Here is a 17,053-nt window from a genome sequence, read left to right on the forward strand (position 1 = left end):
AATAGGGCCATGTATCGTGAGATTTTGGGCAAAAACCTCCTTCCCTCAGTAAGAGCATTGAAGATGGAACGTGGCTGGGTCTTCCAGCATGACAATAACCCCAAACACACCGCCATGGTGACTAAGGAGTGGCTCTGTAAGAAGCATTTCAAGGTCCTGGAGTGGCCTAGCCAGTCTCCAGACCTCAACCCAATAGAAAATCTGTGGAGGGAGTTGAAAGTCCGTGTTGCCCGGCGACAGGCCCAAAACATGAGAGATCTAGAGAAGATCTGCATGGAAGAGTGGGCCAAAATACCTGCTACAGTTTGTGCAAACCTGCTCAAGAGCTACAGGAAACGTTTGACCTCTGTAATTGCCAACCGAGGTTATATTACAAAGTATTGAGTTACATTTTTTGATTGTCCAAATATTTATTTTCCACAAGAATATACAAATAAATTTTTTAAAAATCATACAATGTGATTTCCTAGTTTTTTATTTCAGATTCTGTCTCTCACAGTTGAAGCATACCTATGATGGAAATTACAGACCTCTCTCGTCTTTTTAAGTGGGTCAACTTGCACAATCGGTGGCTGTCCAAATACTTTTTTGCCCCACTGTATATTACACACACACACAGGAAAATGTCAGACACAGTTTCCCCCAAGTACTTTCAGAGACACAGAGTATAAGGAGCCAGCACACACAGCGCACCAGTAGGCAGTTATTATAAATAAATGCCTGGCGCTGACTGAGTAACCTTAATAGATTAAATTAGTGAATAACACTCTCCCCCCCACACACACACACTTTCTATAACACCATGGTACCGCAGAGGATAACTGGAGTGAAGTGGAGGGCAGCGCTCCCTGTCAGTGTTTCTGCAATGTGATCTGCAGGGAGAAAATGGCGCTGGTGAGTGCTGGATCCGCTCTCAAGAGAAGCCCCGCCCCCTTTAATTGCGTGTCTTCCCGCTCTTGTTATTTTATACTGGCCGGAGGATGTTTGTTGCGAACAGTGGGATTAGCCCCTGTTAGGTTAGATGACCAGTGTTAGGGTATTGCGCTGGCTCAGGGTGCCCCTCACAACTGTACCTCTGAGCCCTCCGGAGTGCAGCATCAGCGCTGCGCTCCCACCCTTGTGCCGCCATATCCGCCGGCACCCCGCTTACCGGGGCGCCGGCGTCACACTCACCACTGCATCTTCTAGCACTGTTAAGGGGTGGTGGCAGTGCTGTGGGCGCAAGCGGTCGGCTCGGGGGCTTGCGATCGACACCCTCAGGAGCTCAACGTCCTGTCAGCAGAGATAGGGGCCATTAACCTCAAGGGTTGGATCCTACTCGCCTCCTAAGTCCCACGAAGCAGGGAGGCTGTTGCCAGCAGCCCCCCTGTACCTAACAGTTCTTAAAAAAAAAAAAAAAAAAAAAAAACTAGAAAAGCCCCCAGGAGCTCCCCTAGCTGTAACCGGCTCTACCGGGCACATTTAATAAACTGAGGGGCAGATGTATTAACCTGGAGAAGGCATAAGGAAGTGATAAACCAGTAATATGTGCAAGGTGATAAACGCACCAGCCAATCAGATCCTAACAGTTAATTTACATAATGAAACTGATTGGCTGGTGTGTTTATAACCTTGCACATATCACTGGTTTATCACTTCCTTATGCCTCCTCCAGGTTAATACATCTGCCCCCGAGTCTGGTAGGAGGGGCATAGAGGGGCTCAGCCCTCACTATTAAACTCTTAAAGTGCCCATGGCTCCCAAGGGACCAGTCTATACCCCATGGTACTAATGTGGACCCCAGCATCCTCTAGGATGTAAGATAAATAATAATAAAGAAATAAATATATAAAGACAGAAGAAGTCTTAAAATGGACACTCATGATTAAAAACTTAGTTGGATCGATACGGTTGCGTAATTAATCAAAGATTTGGCAGCAATGGCTAAAAAAGTCATTTTAAAATTCATAAAAGTAATGGAACTTCTTAAGTATGTTTACCTTTTAATAACTTTTTTGAAGCTGCTTTGAAACAATTCCTCCATAAAATGTTTGGTGTCCCGGCAAAGAATCACTGCCATGAGTTGTAGCAGCATTGGACTTTGGGACAACTCAAGAGCATCCAAAAACTAAAAAAAAGAAATTACATTAACTAACATTTTACATATATTTGATAATCTACTGACATTGTATAATATTAGAAGATCACATAAGGCATAGAACATGCCAATCGGACAACCTTCCTGACATTCCTTGAATTCCTGTATGCAAGTACACGTTATTCATGTGTGTGACTACCCTGTCCTTTCCTAATGATACAAATGAAGCACACTAGGCAATTTCTCCATGCATCATGTGAATGTTACTCACACCATTGATACGTTTTACTTACAATATCATATCTATTTACATGGTTTTCAGTTCAATAATTGTAAAAACATGAGTGAAATGTTGAGAACAAGAATAAAAAAATTAAATGAACAGACATATGTGGTCTGAGCAAAAACACACTCAGCTCAATTAGCAAAACACTCCATAAACCAGGGTTGGACTGGCCCACAGGGGTACAGGGGAAACCTCCGGTGGGCCCTAGTGCCTGCGGGCCCTCATCCTCATCTAGGAATCAGGTTTCAGACTGAGCACTTGAATTATACATTATACATATGATACATTATACTGCACAGAACTATGGTTTATTTTCTTCAGTGCTTTGCTGTTATTAATCTGGTACATTATAATGCATGCAATATCAGTATTTATAATAGGATTTTAATACCTACCGGTAAATCCTTTTCTCTTAGTCCGTAGAGGATGCTGGGGTTCCAAAAGGACCATGGGGTATAGACGGGATCCCCAGAAGACATGGACACACTATAAGACTTTGAATGGGTGTGAACTGGCTCCTCCCTCTATGCCCCTCTTCCAGACTTCAGTTAGAAAACTGTGCCCAGAGAGACGGACATTTCGAGGAAAGAATTTATTGTTTAAACATGGTGAGTGTCATACCAGCTCACACCACGAACATGTCGCAGAACGTGGCATTCAATAGAACACCAGCTGACGGCATGGAAAAACCATACAGCAAAATGCTGACCGAAAACGTAACACAACTTGTGTGTATCATGACCGATAATCACATATCGCATGTCATGGCATGAATAACCGCAGCAACAGACTTGACTGCAAAGAAACACCACATGAGTGTAACGACAACCAATAGCTGCAGATACAGTGCGCACTGGGACAGGCGCCCAGCATCCTCTACGGACTAAGAGAAAAGGATTTACCGGTAGGTATTAAAATCCTATTTTCTCCTACGTCCTAGAGGATGCTGGGGTTCCAAAAGGACCATGGGGTTTATACCAAAGCTCCAGACCGGGCGGGAGAGTGCGGACAACTCTGCAGCACCGATTGAGCAAACCTGAGGTCCTCATCAGCCAGGGTATCAAACTTGTAGAACTTAGGAAAAGTGCTTAAACCCGACGAAGTAGCTGCTCGGCAAAGTTGACCCGCCGAGACTCCACGGGCATCCGCCCAAGAAGAGCCCACCTTCCTGGTAGAATGGGCCTTCACCGACTTCGGTAACGGCAATCCAGCCGTAGAATGAGCCTGCCGAATCGTATCACAGATCCAGCGTGCAATAGTCTGCTTAGAAGCAGGAGCCCCAATTTTGTTGGGAGCATACAGGATAAACAGAGCCTCTGTTTCCCCAATCTGAGCCGTTCTGGCGACTCAAATATTCAAATCTCTGACTACCACAAGAGACTTCGAATCAGCCAAGGCTTAAGTAGCCCCAGGCACCACAATAGGTTGGTTCCTGTGAAAACGCAGAAACCACTTTAGGCAGAAATTGTTGCCAATTTCTCAATTCCGCTCTATCCACAAGGAAGATCAAAGAGGGCTCTTGTGAGGCAAAGCCACCAATTCCGACACCCGCCTTGCAGACGCCAATGCCAATAGCATGACCACTTTTCAAGAGAGAAATTTTTACCTTACGTAAAGGTTCCAACCAGTGTGACATAAGAAACTGCAACACCACATTAAGGTCCCATAGTGCCAGTGGGGGCACAAATGGAGGTTGGAAGTGCAGCACTCCTTTCACGAAAGTCCGACCTTCTGGAAAGGTGGCTCATACTTTTTTTAAAAAGAAAATTGTTAAGGCCGAAACCTGCACTTTAATGGACCCTAACCTTAGGCCTGCATCCACACCTGCATGCAAAAAATGGAGAAAATGACCCAGCCGAAATTCTTCCGTAGGAGCCTTCTTGGATTCACACCAAGACACATACTTCCACCAAATACGGTGGTAAATCTCCGCCGTTACTCCTTTACTAGCCTGAAGCAATGTGGAAATGACTTCACCGGCAATACCCTTTTGGGCCAGGATATGGCGTTCAACCGCCAAGCCGTCAAACGCAGCCCCGGTAAATCTTGGTACACGCCCTGTCCTTGCTGTAACAGGACCACTCTTAGAGGAAGAGGCCAGGGATCTTCTATTAGTAAGTCTTGAAGATCTGGATACCAAGCCCTCCTTGGCTAGACCGGAACAATGAGGATCGCCTGAATCTTTGTTTCTCTTATGGTTATCACCTTCGGAAAGAGCGAAAGTGGAGGGAACACATAGACCGACTGAAACACCCAAGGTGTCACGAGGGGGTCCACTAATATAGCTTGAGTGTCCCATGACCTGGAACAACATCCCCGAAGTTTCCTATTGAGGCGAAAACGCCCTCACGTCTAATCGAGGAATTCCCCCAAAGACTTGTCATTTCTGTGAACTTCTTGATGAAGACCCCACTCTCCTGGATGAAGATCGTGCTGAGGAAGTTTATTTCTCCATTGTCTTCACCCGGAACGACGACCTCTAATAGAGCGTTTACCTGCCTTTAGCTCATCGGAAACTTTTGTGGCTTCCACCTTTTTCGCTCTGCTCCTCATTCCGCCCTAGTGGTTTACTTACGCCACTGCTGTTTAGTCGTCCGACAGAATTAAGACGGGCAGAACACAAAGAAGATGTTCCGTTGTAAATAGCTCTTAATCCAAGAATGCTTATTACAGGCAAGCTTTTCGGCTTGAGCTTTCCCCTTGGAAATTCTTCCCTTGGAGAAACTGCTCTCCAGCCTCGGAGACTTGTATCCATGGACACCAGGATCTAATCCTGGATCTCGAACCATCGTCCCTGTAGGAGGTGAGAACTGTGAAGGCACCACAGGAGAGATATCCTGGTCCTGTAAAATAGGAATATTTACCGGTGCATGTGCAGGTAAGACCCGGACCATATGTCCAACTGGTCCCGCAAAACAACTCTGGCATTTGACCTGCTCACCGAATGGCCTTGTAGGCTGCAACCATCTTCCGCATCAACGAAAAGGTATCGACGGGTTTACACTGTTGCAAACCTGATCCGACTATGGATCATCAGATCTCTTTCCACAGGAAAAAACAAACTCTTAACCGAACAGTATCTAAACTTCTTCCCAACTCCGATCTCAGCGTCGTTGGGATCAACAGCGATTCTTTGTGACGAAGAACTGTCAGAGAGAAACAACGAATTGTACCATTTGTTTCTTGACCTCGCCGCAGTCAGGAGAGCGTCCCAGTACAGAAAAATAATGGCTCTTACTATAGAAGGAAACCATCATACCACCATCATTCTGGTGAAATGGCAATGACAATCCTGAATAGCAAAAATAGGAAAGTTTAATGCGGATGACACCGCACTTAAAACCTCTTTCTTCTTTTACAGGTCAGAAATCCCTGCCCTGAGAGATTCCAACTTGTAGTTCAACATCTTAAGAAGAAATCTTTTTGGAATAATTCTGACCAAGCTGTCCGGTCTCAGAAGCACGAAAAAGCCTGATTAACAGCTTATTCCCCCCCCCCCCCCCCCTTTTTTTTTTACAGGGACAGCAGGACAATGTCCTGATCCTGAACCAAGCCTTGTATGGCGTCGCCTACTATTTCCCCGTTTATAGGAGAATCGGTGTGATCTATTTTAAAATCAGCGAGGGGAATCATCTGGAAACTCGAGTATGTCCCCCTATGGACTGTATTCTTAACTAACGGTGTCAAGTCCATTCCAGGACTGACTGAGGAGTATTAGACGAGTTCCCACCGGTGTGGGCTCCAGCAAGATAGACCCAGCGATCTGCGGCGGACGTTGTAGAAATAGAGGACGATATCTTGCTCTGTGAACTTGAAAAGGCCGCAGACCTCTTACTTTTTCACCTTCCTCTACCTGCAAAGAAGGGGAAAACAAAATGGTATCTAACCGGTCAAAGCGACTGCATCCCACAAAAAATGCGTCAACAACCGTTGTGAGGGAACATAGCTCAGGACGGTAGACATACCAGTGGTATCTGCCGAGATCCATTTAACCAAGCCATCCCCAAAACAGATTATCCCTTCATAGGGAAGATGCTCCAGTATTTCTGGGAGTCAGTGCATACCTCTTGTAGTTACACGGCAGCATGCTGCAATGTTCTAGATAAGACCCAAGGAATATCCCATTTCTCCCCAGGGTAATTATATCGGATAACAAGGTAACCGACCATCTTTGAATGCAAGTACACCCCCATGCGCATGTAATGAAAATATCAGCAAAGCATATAATTAAAATTATAACTTCGCTTCCTGTATACGATCCTTGGTGACAGGGCCCCGTGTAGACCAGGGGTAGACATTCACTTTATTCTATCCATGGCGGGAGAAGAAGAAACACTCTGTCTCCTCGTGAGGATTCGAGACCATCTTGTCATGGCTGACCTAGAGATTCATCGACAGAGCGACCAGCACATGAGAAAGAATAACTTTACTTCAGCATTCATAATAAATTGAAATATAACTGCACACATTTAAATACACATATACCTATATATACATCTTTATATATATACACACACACACATATATATATATATATATATATATATATATATAAAAATATCTGTCAGGAACATCAGGGTCCCTAGTGACATTTATGTGTTTCAAATGTGTATGAACATGTACTGAATGCCAATGTTGTGGATCTAATCAGGAGACATTATGGCCGACATAGAACATAGTATTCATGTCGACGACAGGGAGTAGTGACTGGGCAAAATAACATTTTTGTGACCCCGAAGGATCTGAGGGAAACATATACCTAATTTCACTAGGACGCCCCCACAAAATACTATCACATCTGTGCTCGAGCTACAGCTCACTGCAAGGTACCATACATAAATACAGGTATAGGTTTTGTTTTTTTTATATATTTTTACACCCAGTCATCATAGTTGGTGTCGACAGGGTCACCCACATACTTCTGTGTTCCCCAAACAGTGCTTACTTTGGCAAAGCTTACCACTACTGACATGCTGACACTTAATCTCTGTTACGAGCCACGGCTGTGGCTCATTCCTGTTTTGCAGTTTTGTTCTGTATTTCATGTTATACTTCTGTTTATGTTCCCCGTGGGTGTCATGGGGTGCTCGGAGCTCACCCTTAAGGAGGGGATACTGTTATGAACCACAGGTAGTGGTTCATTCCTATTTTATGTTTATAAAGTTGTCTTGCATGCCAGGATTTCCTGTTGCTCTGTTTTAGAATACTCTTGTCTGCTGCCGCTGGTGAGTCTGTGTAATTGCAGCTTGTTCCCTTGTGTTCAGCCTCACCTGGCTGCTAATTGCATCTGGTCAGTTTGGAATCATGCAACAAGGCAGCTGCATGGGATTATTAATTAGGCCTCTCTGTTATATGCTGGCTGTTTGCAATTCACAGATGCTGGTGATATTCCTTGGTTTGCAGTCTGCTTGAGTTCTGAGCTTGGTTCCTGCTAGTTCCTGAGCTTCCTGTGACGATTCCTGTGTCAGTCCCTGTGTCGATTCCTATGTCTGATCCCGTGTCCTGCCGTGAGGCGTTCCTGTCCTGAGGTCCAGTACCGTTGCCTGTGCAAGTTTCTGGCTTCTTGGTGTCCACCGGTCTGTCGTTTGGGATTCTGCCTGTCCTCCAGTTCTGAGTCTGTGTCAGCAGCATTGGGAGTTCCTGTCCGTTTGCCAGTATTCGTACCGGTTCCGTGAGTAGCGGCACGGCCGCGTCAGTCGGCCTAGGCCGCTGTATTCCCTTATTATTTCTGTCACTGGTGTTTTGCAGAGGGTTCTGCTTATGCTGTCACCGCCGGTACACAAAAGTATTGTGTCGGCGTGTGGTCAGCATTTCCTTTGTTGTTCTTTTCCTTTGGCGGCAAGCCGCACATACTTTGGTTTTAGGTTTGTTAGTAGCCCCTGGCCTTGTTGTTTAGTCAGAGGGCCCCTTGTGATCACCCTGTCTCGGTTCACTCTTTGTCTCTCATTAAGACCTGAGGGGGCATCGAAGTTGGGCAGACGTAATCCGCCCTTCAAACGCGGCTGCCATGGGCTCAAGCAACCATAGTCTCGCAAGAGTGTACTGACAGCACGGGTGAGACAACAGAGATAGGGCGCCAGGGGCTATTCCCTTTCCATTCCCCTTTCCCAGCATTACGTCCTGGTGCTCTGGACTTGCTTCATAACATCTCCCTTGTTCTGAGCACCAGGAACCAAACATTATCACCAGCCATACCACAAAAAAAGAAATAAAACTTTTTTTCTTTTTTGGCCCAGTCCAGTGTCTAGTCTAGAATTCAGTGTTTTAGAATTCAGTGTTTTAGAATCCAGTCCGGTGTTTTAGAATCCAGTCCGGTGTTTTAGAATCCAGTCCGGTGTTTTAGAATCCAGTCCGGTGTTTTAGAATCCAGTCCGGTGTTTTAGAATCCAGTCCGGTGTTTTAGAATCCAGTCCGGTGTTTTAGAATCCAGTCCGGTGTTTTAGAATCCAGTCCGGTGTTTTAGAATCCAGTCCGGTGTTTTAGAATCCAGTCCGGTGTTTAAAAAAAAAAAAAAAAAAAGGTCTTGTTTTGTTTAGCAAAATTTAGTCTTGCCTTGCCTTGCCTTGTCTTGCCTTGCCTTGTCTTGTCTAGTTTTAAATCCTCCTATGTCTACTATGCAAGCCCTGCAGGCATCTCTCGCAGCCCTGAACTCTGTATTCAGTGCTTTGAGACCAGAGCGACTAGAAGTTTTGCAGCAATCCCTAAAGCAACTGCAAAACCTTCTGACTAAAATCTTGCTCATTTTGCCAGAAGTCATTGAGAGTACATCTATCTCTAAAGAGACTCTTGTTCACAGTATGGTGACAAGAGAATCCTCTGGTTTAATTGAAGAGAAAAGGTTTAAAAGTTTTCTGCGGCCCAGGCTCTCAGAAGAGGAGCGTCTGCGTCGCAGAAACTTAAACTTATGCCTATATTGTGGGGGTTTAGGCCATTATCTGCAGACCTGTGAGTTGCGCAAGCCAAAGTGTGGTGACGAGTCTTGCCCTCTGGCCAAGTTGAGTCATGATACAAGACCTACTCCTGTCTCTACTGTGGCAGAGGTACTTGTCACACAACCCACACAAAAAAACTCTCTGTCCTATAATTGGGGTCCTTGGGCAAGGGAGCCCCATTATAGATTCAGGAATCAAAAGAGAATGTTTCTCTCCTCTCTAGGGGTTCCTGTGGAAGCGGAGTTGCAAGTCCCTGGAGCGGTGCCCGATGCCCAGAGTGCTGGAGCGGTGCCCGATGCCCAGAGTGCTGGAGCGGTGCCCGATGCCCAGAGTGCTGGAGCGGTGCCCGATGCCCAGAGTGCTGGAGCGGTACCCGATGCCCAGAGTGCTGGAGCGGTACCCGATGCCCAGAGTGCTGGAGCGGTACCCGATGCCCTAGCTTATAGAGGGACATCAAATATTATTGTTCAGGTGTCCATACCGGAAGGGGTCTCAGAAGCTGTTACCCCAGGTAGGGACTTGAAAAGCGCAACCCTAGAAAGGGTCTCTAAAACCATAGTTCTTGAGGGGAACTCGAGAAGCAAAACTCCAGAAGGGATCTTTGAAGTAATATCCCCAAGTGGGGTCTCGAGAGACGCAGCCCCAAAGAAGGGTCTAGAAGTCGCTTCCCCAGGAAAGAACTTAAGAAGCATAGCATTAGTGGAGGATCTGAACGTTATTGCTTCAGCAAAAGTCCCGGAAGTCATAGTCCCGGGAGAACTTTCGATAATTATTGACTCAGAGAGGTAGGCCGATGGCCCGATCCCAGTCAGGGAGGCCAACGGTCCGGTCCCAGTAAAAGAATCCGAGGTGCTGGCCCCAGCGGGGTTCTCGGAGGCCACTGCCCCAGCGGGGTTCTCGGAGGCCACTGCCCCAGCTGGGATCTCGGAGGCCACTGCCCCAGCTGGGATCTCGGAGGCCACTGCCCCAGCTGGGATCTCGGAGGCCACTGCCCCAGCGGGGATCTCGGAGGCCACTGCTCCAGCGGGGATCCCGGAGGCCACTGCCCCAGCGGGGTTCCCGGAGGCCACTGCCCCAGCGGGGTTCCCGGAGGCCACTGCCCCAGCGGGGTTCCCGGAGGCCACTGCCCCAGCGGGGTTCCCGGAGGCCACTGCCCCAGCGGGGTTCCCGGAAGTCACTGCCCCGGGTGGGATTCAGAAAGTCACTGCCCCGGGTGGGGTTCAGAAAGTCACTGCCCCGGGTGGGGTTCAGAAAGTCACTGCCCCGGGTGGGGTTCAGAAAGTCACTGCCCCGGGTGGGGTTCAGAAAGTCTCAGCCCCGGGTGGGGTTCAGAGAGTCTCAGCCTCGAGTAAGGTCAATAGTGACCAGGTCCTAGCAAAGCACTCCAGTCAGTCAGATGAGAAGGAAACAGATCCTGACTCTGATATCTCAACATCCATAATCTTTGATGGGGACTTAGCCCAATTTTTGGCACTTTACAAACACTATTACATTATTATGTTGTCTAGACCATTTCTGGGCATCACTTCAGAGAACATTGTGCTTTATCTGATTTATTCTTTTAGAGGAGAGCCTTTTGAGTGGGCGACCAGCCTAATGAAAGCTGAAGATCCCATTCTTCAGGATCCCCCAGCATTCAGTGATGTAATTATTAAAAGATATGGTTCCAAAGAAATTGGTTCAGGTTCCTCTAAGTCACCCGTCTTGTCTGCTGAGAGTCCACCAAATACTGTAAACTCTGCACAAGAGTCCCAGCCCGTTGTTTTGACTGCAGGATGTGCTTTTTTGACTTCTTCTTCTAATAATAGTACTTTACCAGAAAGTTCAGCTCCCAAGGGTAAGAGACCTGTCTCTGATTTGAACGCAGCCTTGCTGGGTGGTACCATCAGTTCAGACAATGTTTGGGGAATTACCTTGGTCAGACCTAAAGAGCTTTGTAAAAAGAAGAAGGAGAAAAAGAAATAATTTTTGACTCTTGCCTTGATAAAAAAAAGGATTTTTTTCCCCCCTTGTCTTGTGTCCAGTGGCCACCATCAAGGGGAGGGCACTGTTACAAGTTGTTGCTACAGCTTGTTTTTTGTTTTCTTGTCTGTTAGACCAGTGTGTCAGGTTTTTGTTTTTTTTTTGTATCCCTTGCTCTGGATAGTCTGAATTTTGGGGTCTTTTGACCCCTCCTCAAGGGGGGGGTAATGTTATGAGCCACGGCTGTGGCTCATTCCTGTTTTGCAGTTTTGTTCTGTATTTCATGTTATACTTCTGTTTATGTTCCCCGTGGGTGTCATGGGGTGCTCGGAGCTCACCCTTAAGGAGGGGATACTGTTATGAACCACAGGTAGTGGTTCATTCCTATTTTATGTTTATAAAGTTGTCTTGCATGCCAGGATTTCCTGTTGCTCTGTTTTAGAATACTCTTGTCTGCTGCCGCTGGTGAGTCTGTGTAATTGCAGCTTGTTCCCTTGTGTTCAGCCTCACCTGGCTGCTAATTGCATCTGGTCAGTTTGGAATCATGCAACAAGGCAGCTGCATGGGATTATTAATTAGGCCTCTCTGTTATATGCTGGCTGTTTGCAATTCACAGATGCTGGTGATATTCCTTGGTTTGCAGTCTGCTTGAGTTCTGAGCTTGGTTCCTGCTAGTTCCTGAGCTTCCTGTGTCGATTCCTGTGTCAGTCCCTGTGTCGATTCCTATGTCTGATCCCGTGTCCTGCCGTGAGGCGTTCCTGTCCTGAGGTCCAGTACCGTTGCCTGTGCAAGTTTCTGGCTTCTTGGTGTCCACCGGTCTGTCGTTTGGGATTCTGCCTGTCCTCCAGTTCTGAGAGTCTGTGTCAGCAGCATTGGGAGTTCCTGTCCGTTTGCCAGTATTCGTACCGGTTCCGTGAGTAGCGGCACGGCCGCGTCCGTCGGCCTAGGCCGCTGTATTCCCTTATTATTTCTGTCACTGGTGTTTTGCAGAGGGTTCTGCTTATGCTGTCACCGCCGGTACACAAAAGTATTGTGTCGGCGTGTGGTCAGCATTTCCTTTGTTGTTCTTTTCCTTTGGCGGCAAGCCGCACATACTTTGGTTTTAGGTTTGTTAGTAGCCCCTGGCCTTGTTGTTTAGTCAGAGGGCCCCTTGTTATCACCCTGTCTCGGTTCACTCTTTGTCTCTCATTAAGACCTGAGGGGGCATCGAAGTTGGGCAGACGTAATCCGCCCTTCAAACGCGGCTGCCATGGGCTCAAGCAACCATAGTCTCGCAAGAGTGTACTGACAGCACGGGTGAGACAACGGAGATAGGGCGCCAGGGGCTATTCCCTTTCCATTCCCCTTTCCCAGCATTACGTCCTGGTGCTCTGGACTTGCTTCATAACATCTCCCTTGTTCTGAGCACCGGGAACTTAACAATCTCATGAATCAAGTACCATCTGGAGTCCAGGAAATCCAGTTGGAAGGACCGAGCGTAAAACCTCCTGTACTGCAGAGCCTCGTAAGAGGCCACCATCTTCCCCAGAAGGTGAATGCATTGATAAACTGACACCCAGGCTGGCTTCAGGACATCCCGGCCCATTGTTTGTATCACCAACGCTTTTTCCTCTGGAAGAAACACCCTCTGCACCTCCATGTCGAGAATCATTCCCAGAAAGGACAACCTCCTGGTTGGTTCCAAATGCAATTTTGGAAGATTCAGGATCCAACCATGTTCCCTGAGAAGCTAGGTCGTGAGTGCTATGGATCGTAACAGCTTCTCCATGGACGATGCCTTTATCAGCAGATCATCCAGATATAGAATTATGTTCACCCCCTGTATGCGGAGGAGAATCATCATTTCCGCCATCACCTTGGTGAATACCCTCGGTGCTGTGGAGAGGCAGAATGGGAGGGCCTGGAACTGAAAATGACAGTCCAACAGTGAGAATCGAAGATAAGCTTGATGCGGCAGCCAAATCGGAATGTGGAGGTAAGCATCCTTGATATCCAGGGATACTAGGAATTCCCCTTCCTCCAAACCGGATATCACTGCCCTTAGAGACTCCATTTTGAACTTGAACTCCCTCAGAAAGGGGTTTAGTGATTTTAAGTTCAGAATGGGCCTGACCGAACCATCCGGTTTCGGTACCACGAAAAGGTTCGAATAGTAACCTTTTTGCATACGAGGTGGTACTGGCACAATGACCTGTGCCTCCACCAACTTCTGGTCGGCTTCTTGCAGGACAATCCTGTCTGCCAGCAGAGCTGGTAAGCCTGATCTGAAAAATCGGTGAGGACGGCGTTTTGAAATTCCAGCTTGTACCCCTGGGACACAATATCTTGCACCAAGAGGTCCAGGCCGGAGGACACCCAGACATGACTGAAATGTCCGAGTCTCGCTCCCACCGGCCCCACCTCAGGGGCGTGCAGTCCACAGTCATGCGGAGGACTTTGGTGTACCTGAAGCAGGTTTCTGTTCCTGGGAACCTGCAGCCGCAGGTTTCTTGGACTTGGGCCGACCTCCCCGAAAGAAGGTGTTGGACGGCTTTGCCTTTCTGGGCTTGGTAGACCGAAAGGGCTGTGATGTACTGACGAAAAGGGTTTCTTCGGAGCAGGTGTAACTGAGGGAAGAAAGGGTGACTTACCAGCCGTAGCCGTGGAGATCCATGCATCTAACGCTTCCCCAAAGAGAGCCTGACCTGTGTAGGGTAGGGTCTCCACACTTCTCCTGGATTCCGCGTCGGCAAACCACTGGCACAACAACAGTCCTTGACGAGTTGATACTGACATGGAAGAAATTCCCGCAGCCATGGAACCCAGATCTTTCATGGATTCTACCAGAAATCCTGCCGTATCCTGAATGTTACGTAAAAACAATTCAACATCACATTTCTCCATAGTATCCAAGTCCTTAAGTAACGTGCCTGACCACTTTACTATAGCTTTGGTAATCCAAGCACTGGCAATAGTGGGACGCAGTATTGCCCCAGAAGCCGTGGATTTGAGCGTATTATCAATTTTACGATCAGCCGGCTCTTTCAAGGCGGTAGATCCTGGAACAGGTAAAACCACCTTTTTTGAGAGTCTGGATACTGACGCATCAATAGGCAGGTTTTCCCATTTTTTCCTATCCTCTACCGGGAAAGGAAGCGCTTCCAGAACCCTTTTAGGCATCTGGAATTTTTTATCCAGGTTTTCCCAAGCCTTTTCAAATATAGCATTTAATTCCTTTGACGCAGGGAAGGTTAGCGAGGCTTTCTTATTTTCAGTGAAGAAAGCCTCCTCAACATGCTCGGGTGTTGTATCAGCAATATTCAACACATCCCTAATAGCCTCTATCATCAACTACACCCCTTTTGCAAGAGATGCTGCCCCCCGCAACACATCCCCGTCACCGTCTGCAGTGTCAGAATCGGTATCGGTATCATCCTGCATGATCTGTGCAAGAGCACGTTTATGTGAATATACAGCGGGGAGCCCTGAGGTACCAGAACTGGGCCAGACTGCCATAGAGTTCTGTAAAGCCTGAGTTGCAGATTCATTTTGTGCAACCCAATTTGAAATCTGAGAAATCATAGATTTGATAGAGGATAACCACTCAGGCACACAGAGTTCCTGGACATTGCTTAATGGAGAACACAGACACCCCACACACACACAGGGGAGGACAGACAGAGTTTAACCCCCAAGAATGGCAAGAGAGACACAGAGATTGGAGCCAACCCACACACAGCGCTTTTAATATAAAGGGAGACCCCCTTATCAGCGCTGACTGTGGACCTCAATAGGTTACACAGTCGTTTTGCAGCCTCCCCCCCCCCCACCTCCCTTCTACAGCCCCCTGGTACCGTGAGAGATAGCTGGAGTTGCTCTGGAGGGACTTGCTCTTCACTGACAGCATTGTGCAGGCAGGAAAATGTCACTGAACGCTGCTGGGTCTGCTCTGAGAAGCTCCGCCCCCAAAATGGCGCTGTCTTCCCGCTCTTCATAGAATTATACTGGCCTGAGGATTTATGCTGGCTGAGATCCCAGGATCCCGACAGGCTGTGTGACCAGTGTAGGGTGTAGGCGATGGCTCAGAGTGCCCATCACAGCGCCACACTATGTACCGCTGAGCCTCCGGAGCACAGTTAATACTGCACTCCTACCCTGATGCCGCCATCTTCACACCGCGCCCCCCCCCCCCCCCCGCTTGCTAGGGGGGTCGGTGCCTCACTCGCCACTGAACTTCAGCTCTGTAAGGGGGTGGCAGCATGCTGCTGGGGTGAGCGATCCCCTGTGGCGGGGAACGATCTATCCCTTCAGGAGCTCAGTGTCCTGTCAGCGGAGATAGTGGCTCAGATACCGCAGGGCTGACACTACTCCTCCCCTAAGTCCCATGAAGCAGGGAGGCTGTTGCCGGCAGCCTCCCTGTAAAATAATAAATTCTAAAAATAAACTATACTAGCGAAACTCTGGAGGGCTCCCCTAGCTGTGATCGGCTCCTACGGGCACATTTTCTAAACTGAGTTTGGCAGGTGGGGGCATAGATGGAGGAGCAAGCCCACACTCTCAAACTCTTAAAGCGCCAATGGACCAGTCTATACACTCCCATGGTACTAACGTGGATTCCAGCATCCTCTAGGACGTAAGAGAAATATACATTTGGAAAGAGGGGACAGATAAAAGGACTCCATCTCGAACTTCAAATGTTGAATCCATTTGTTCAGTTTTTTAAACCTAATATGTGGTGAACTTGCCATTGGGCTCCTACCCTAATGAGATGGGAATAAAACCACAGTCCCTGTTTTGAAGTCCGTTCTCTCGATTAAGACTTGCTGGACCACTAGGTTCCTTAATGACCTAGTTAAAAGTTTCTTGTTTCTCAGATTCTGATCTGAAATTAGTTTAAAACAGAAACTGAAAGTTGAGGGTGAATTAATTTCAGTTTGTAAACTTCTTGGATTATCTGTATCATCTAGCTCAGGCATTCCCAATCGCAGTCCTCAAGGCACACCAACAGTGCAGGTTTTTGTGATATCCAGTCTTCAGCACAGATGGTTAAATCAAAATAAATGAGATACTAATTAAGTCACCTGTGTTCAAGCCTGGATATTACTAAAACCAGGACTGTTAGTGTGATTTGAGGACAGAGGTTGGGAAACAATGATCTAGCTCTTTGAGCCCTTCTCTTCCTAATAGTGAGATATAGGGGTATATGCAATTGCGGTCGAATTCCCGAAATTGTCAAATTTCGGGACATTTTCGCCAAAAAAAAAAAAAAATCGTCAATGCAATTCAGTACTTTCCGTCAAAAAAACGGACTTTCAAAATTCGACTTTTTGAAATTCGACTTTTTGCAAATTCGACTTTTCTGCAATGATACAAGTGCTGCAATTCGACCAAAGTGTATTCAATTCAAGTTTGGAAATTCGACAGCAGTGCTTTTAGACAGCAAATTCGTCATTTTCAATCCGCCACACTTTGGAGGGTGAAACCAATAAAAAAAAATTTAAACATGTTTTTTTTGTGTTTTTTTTTTCTTGGTAATATCAGATCTATTTATATTAGAAGGGATTAGGTACTTGGTTTGTCTTTTTTGGAGGCACAAGTATTATTTATATATTTTTAAAAATAATATTTTTTTTTTTTATTTTTTTTTAATAGATGGAATGGTAAAATCCCGGGAAAAAATGGCGTGGGGTCCCCCCTCCAAAGCATAACCAGCCTCGGGCTCTTCGAGCTGGTCCTGGTTCTAAAATTGCGGGGAAAAATTTGACAGGGGATCCCCCGTATTTTTAAAACCAGCACCGGGCTCTGCGCCTGGTGCAA

The 17,053-nt window shown here is 47.1% G+C and overlaps 1 protein-coding gene across 1 annotated transcript in view; it reads right to left on the bottom strand.

Annotated features, from left to right (window-relative positions):
- Positions 1 to 17,053, bottom strand: part of PRKDC (protein kinase, DNA-activated, catalytic subunit) — an 836,940-nt gene that overhangs the window by 394,282 nt on the left and 425,605 nt on the right. The window contains exon 40 of the mRNA XM_063923695.1: positions 1,980 to 2,107. Within this exon, the coding sequence (XP_063779765.1) occupies positions 1,980 to 2,107 (128 nt within the window). The remainder of the gene's footprint in view (positions 1 to 1,979; positions 2,108 to 17,053) is intronic.

Source organism: Pseudophryne corroboree, chromosome 5 (assembly GCF_028390025.1).
Source record: "Pseudophryne corroboree isolate aPseCor3 chromosome 5, aPseCor3.hap2, whole genome shotgun sequence".
Taxonomy (NCBI): Eukaryota; Metazoa; Chordata; class Amphibia; order Anura; family Myobatrachidae; genus Pseudophryne; species Pseudophryne corroboree.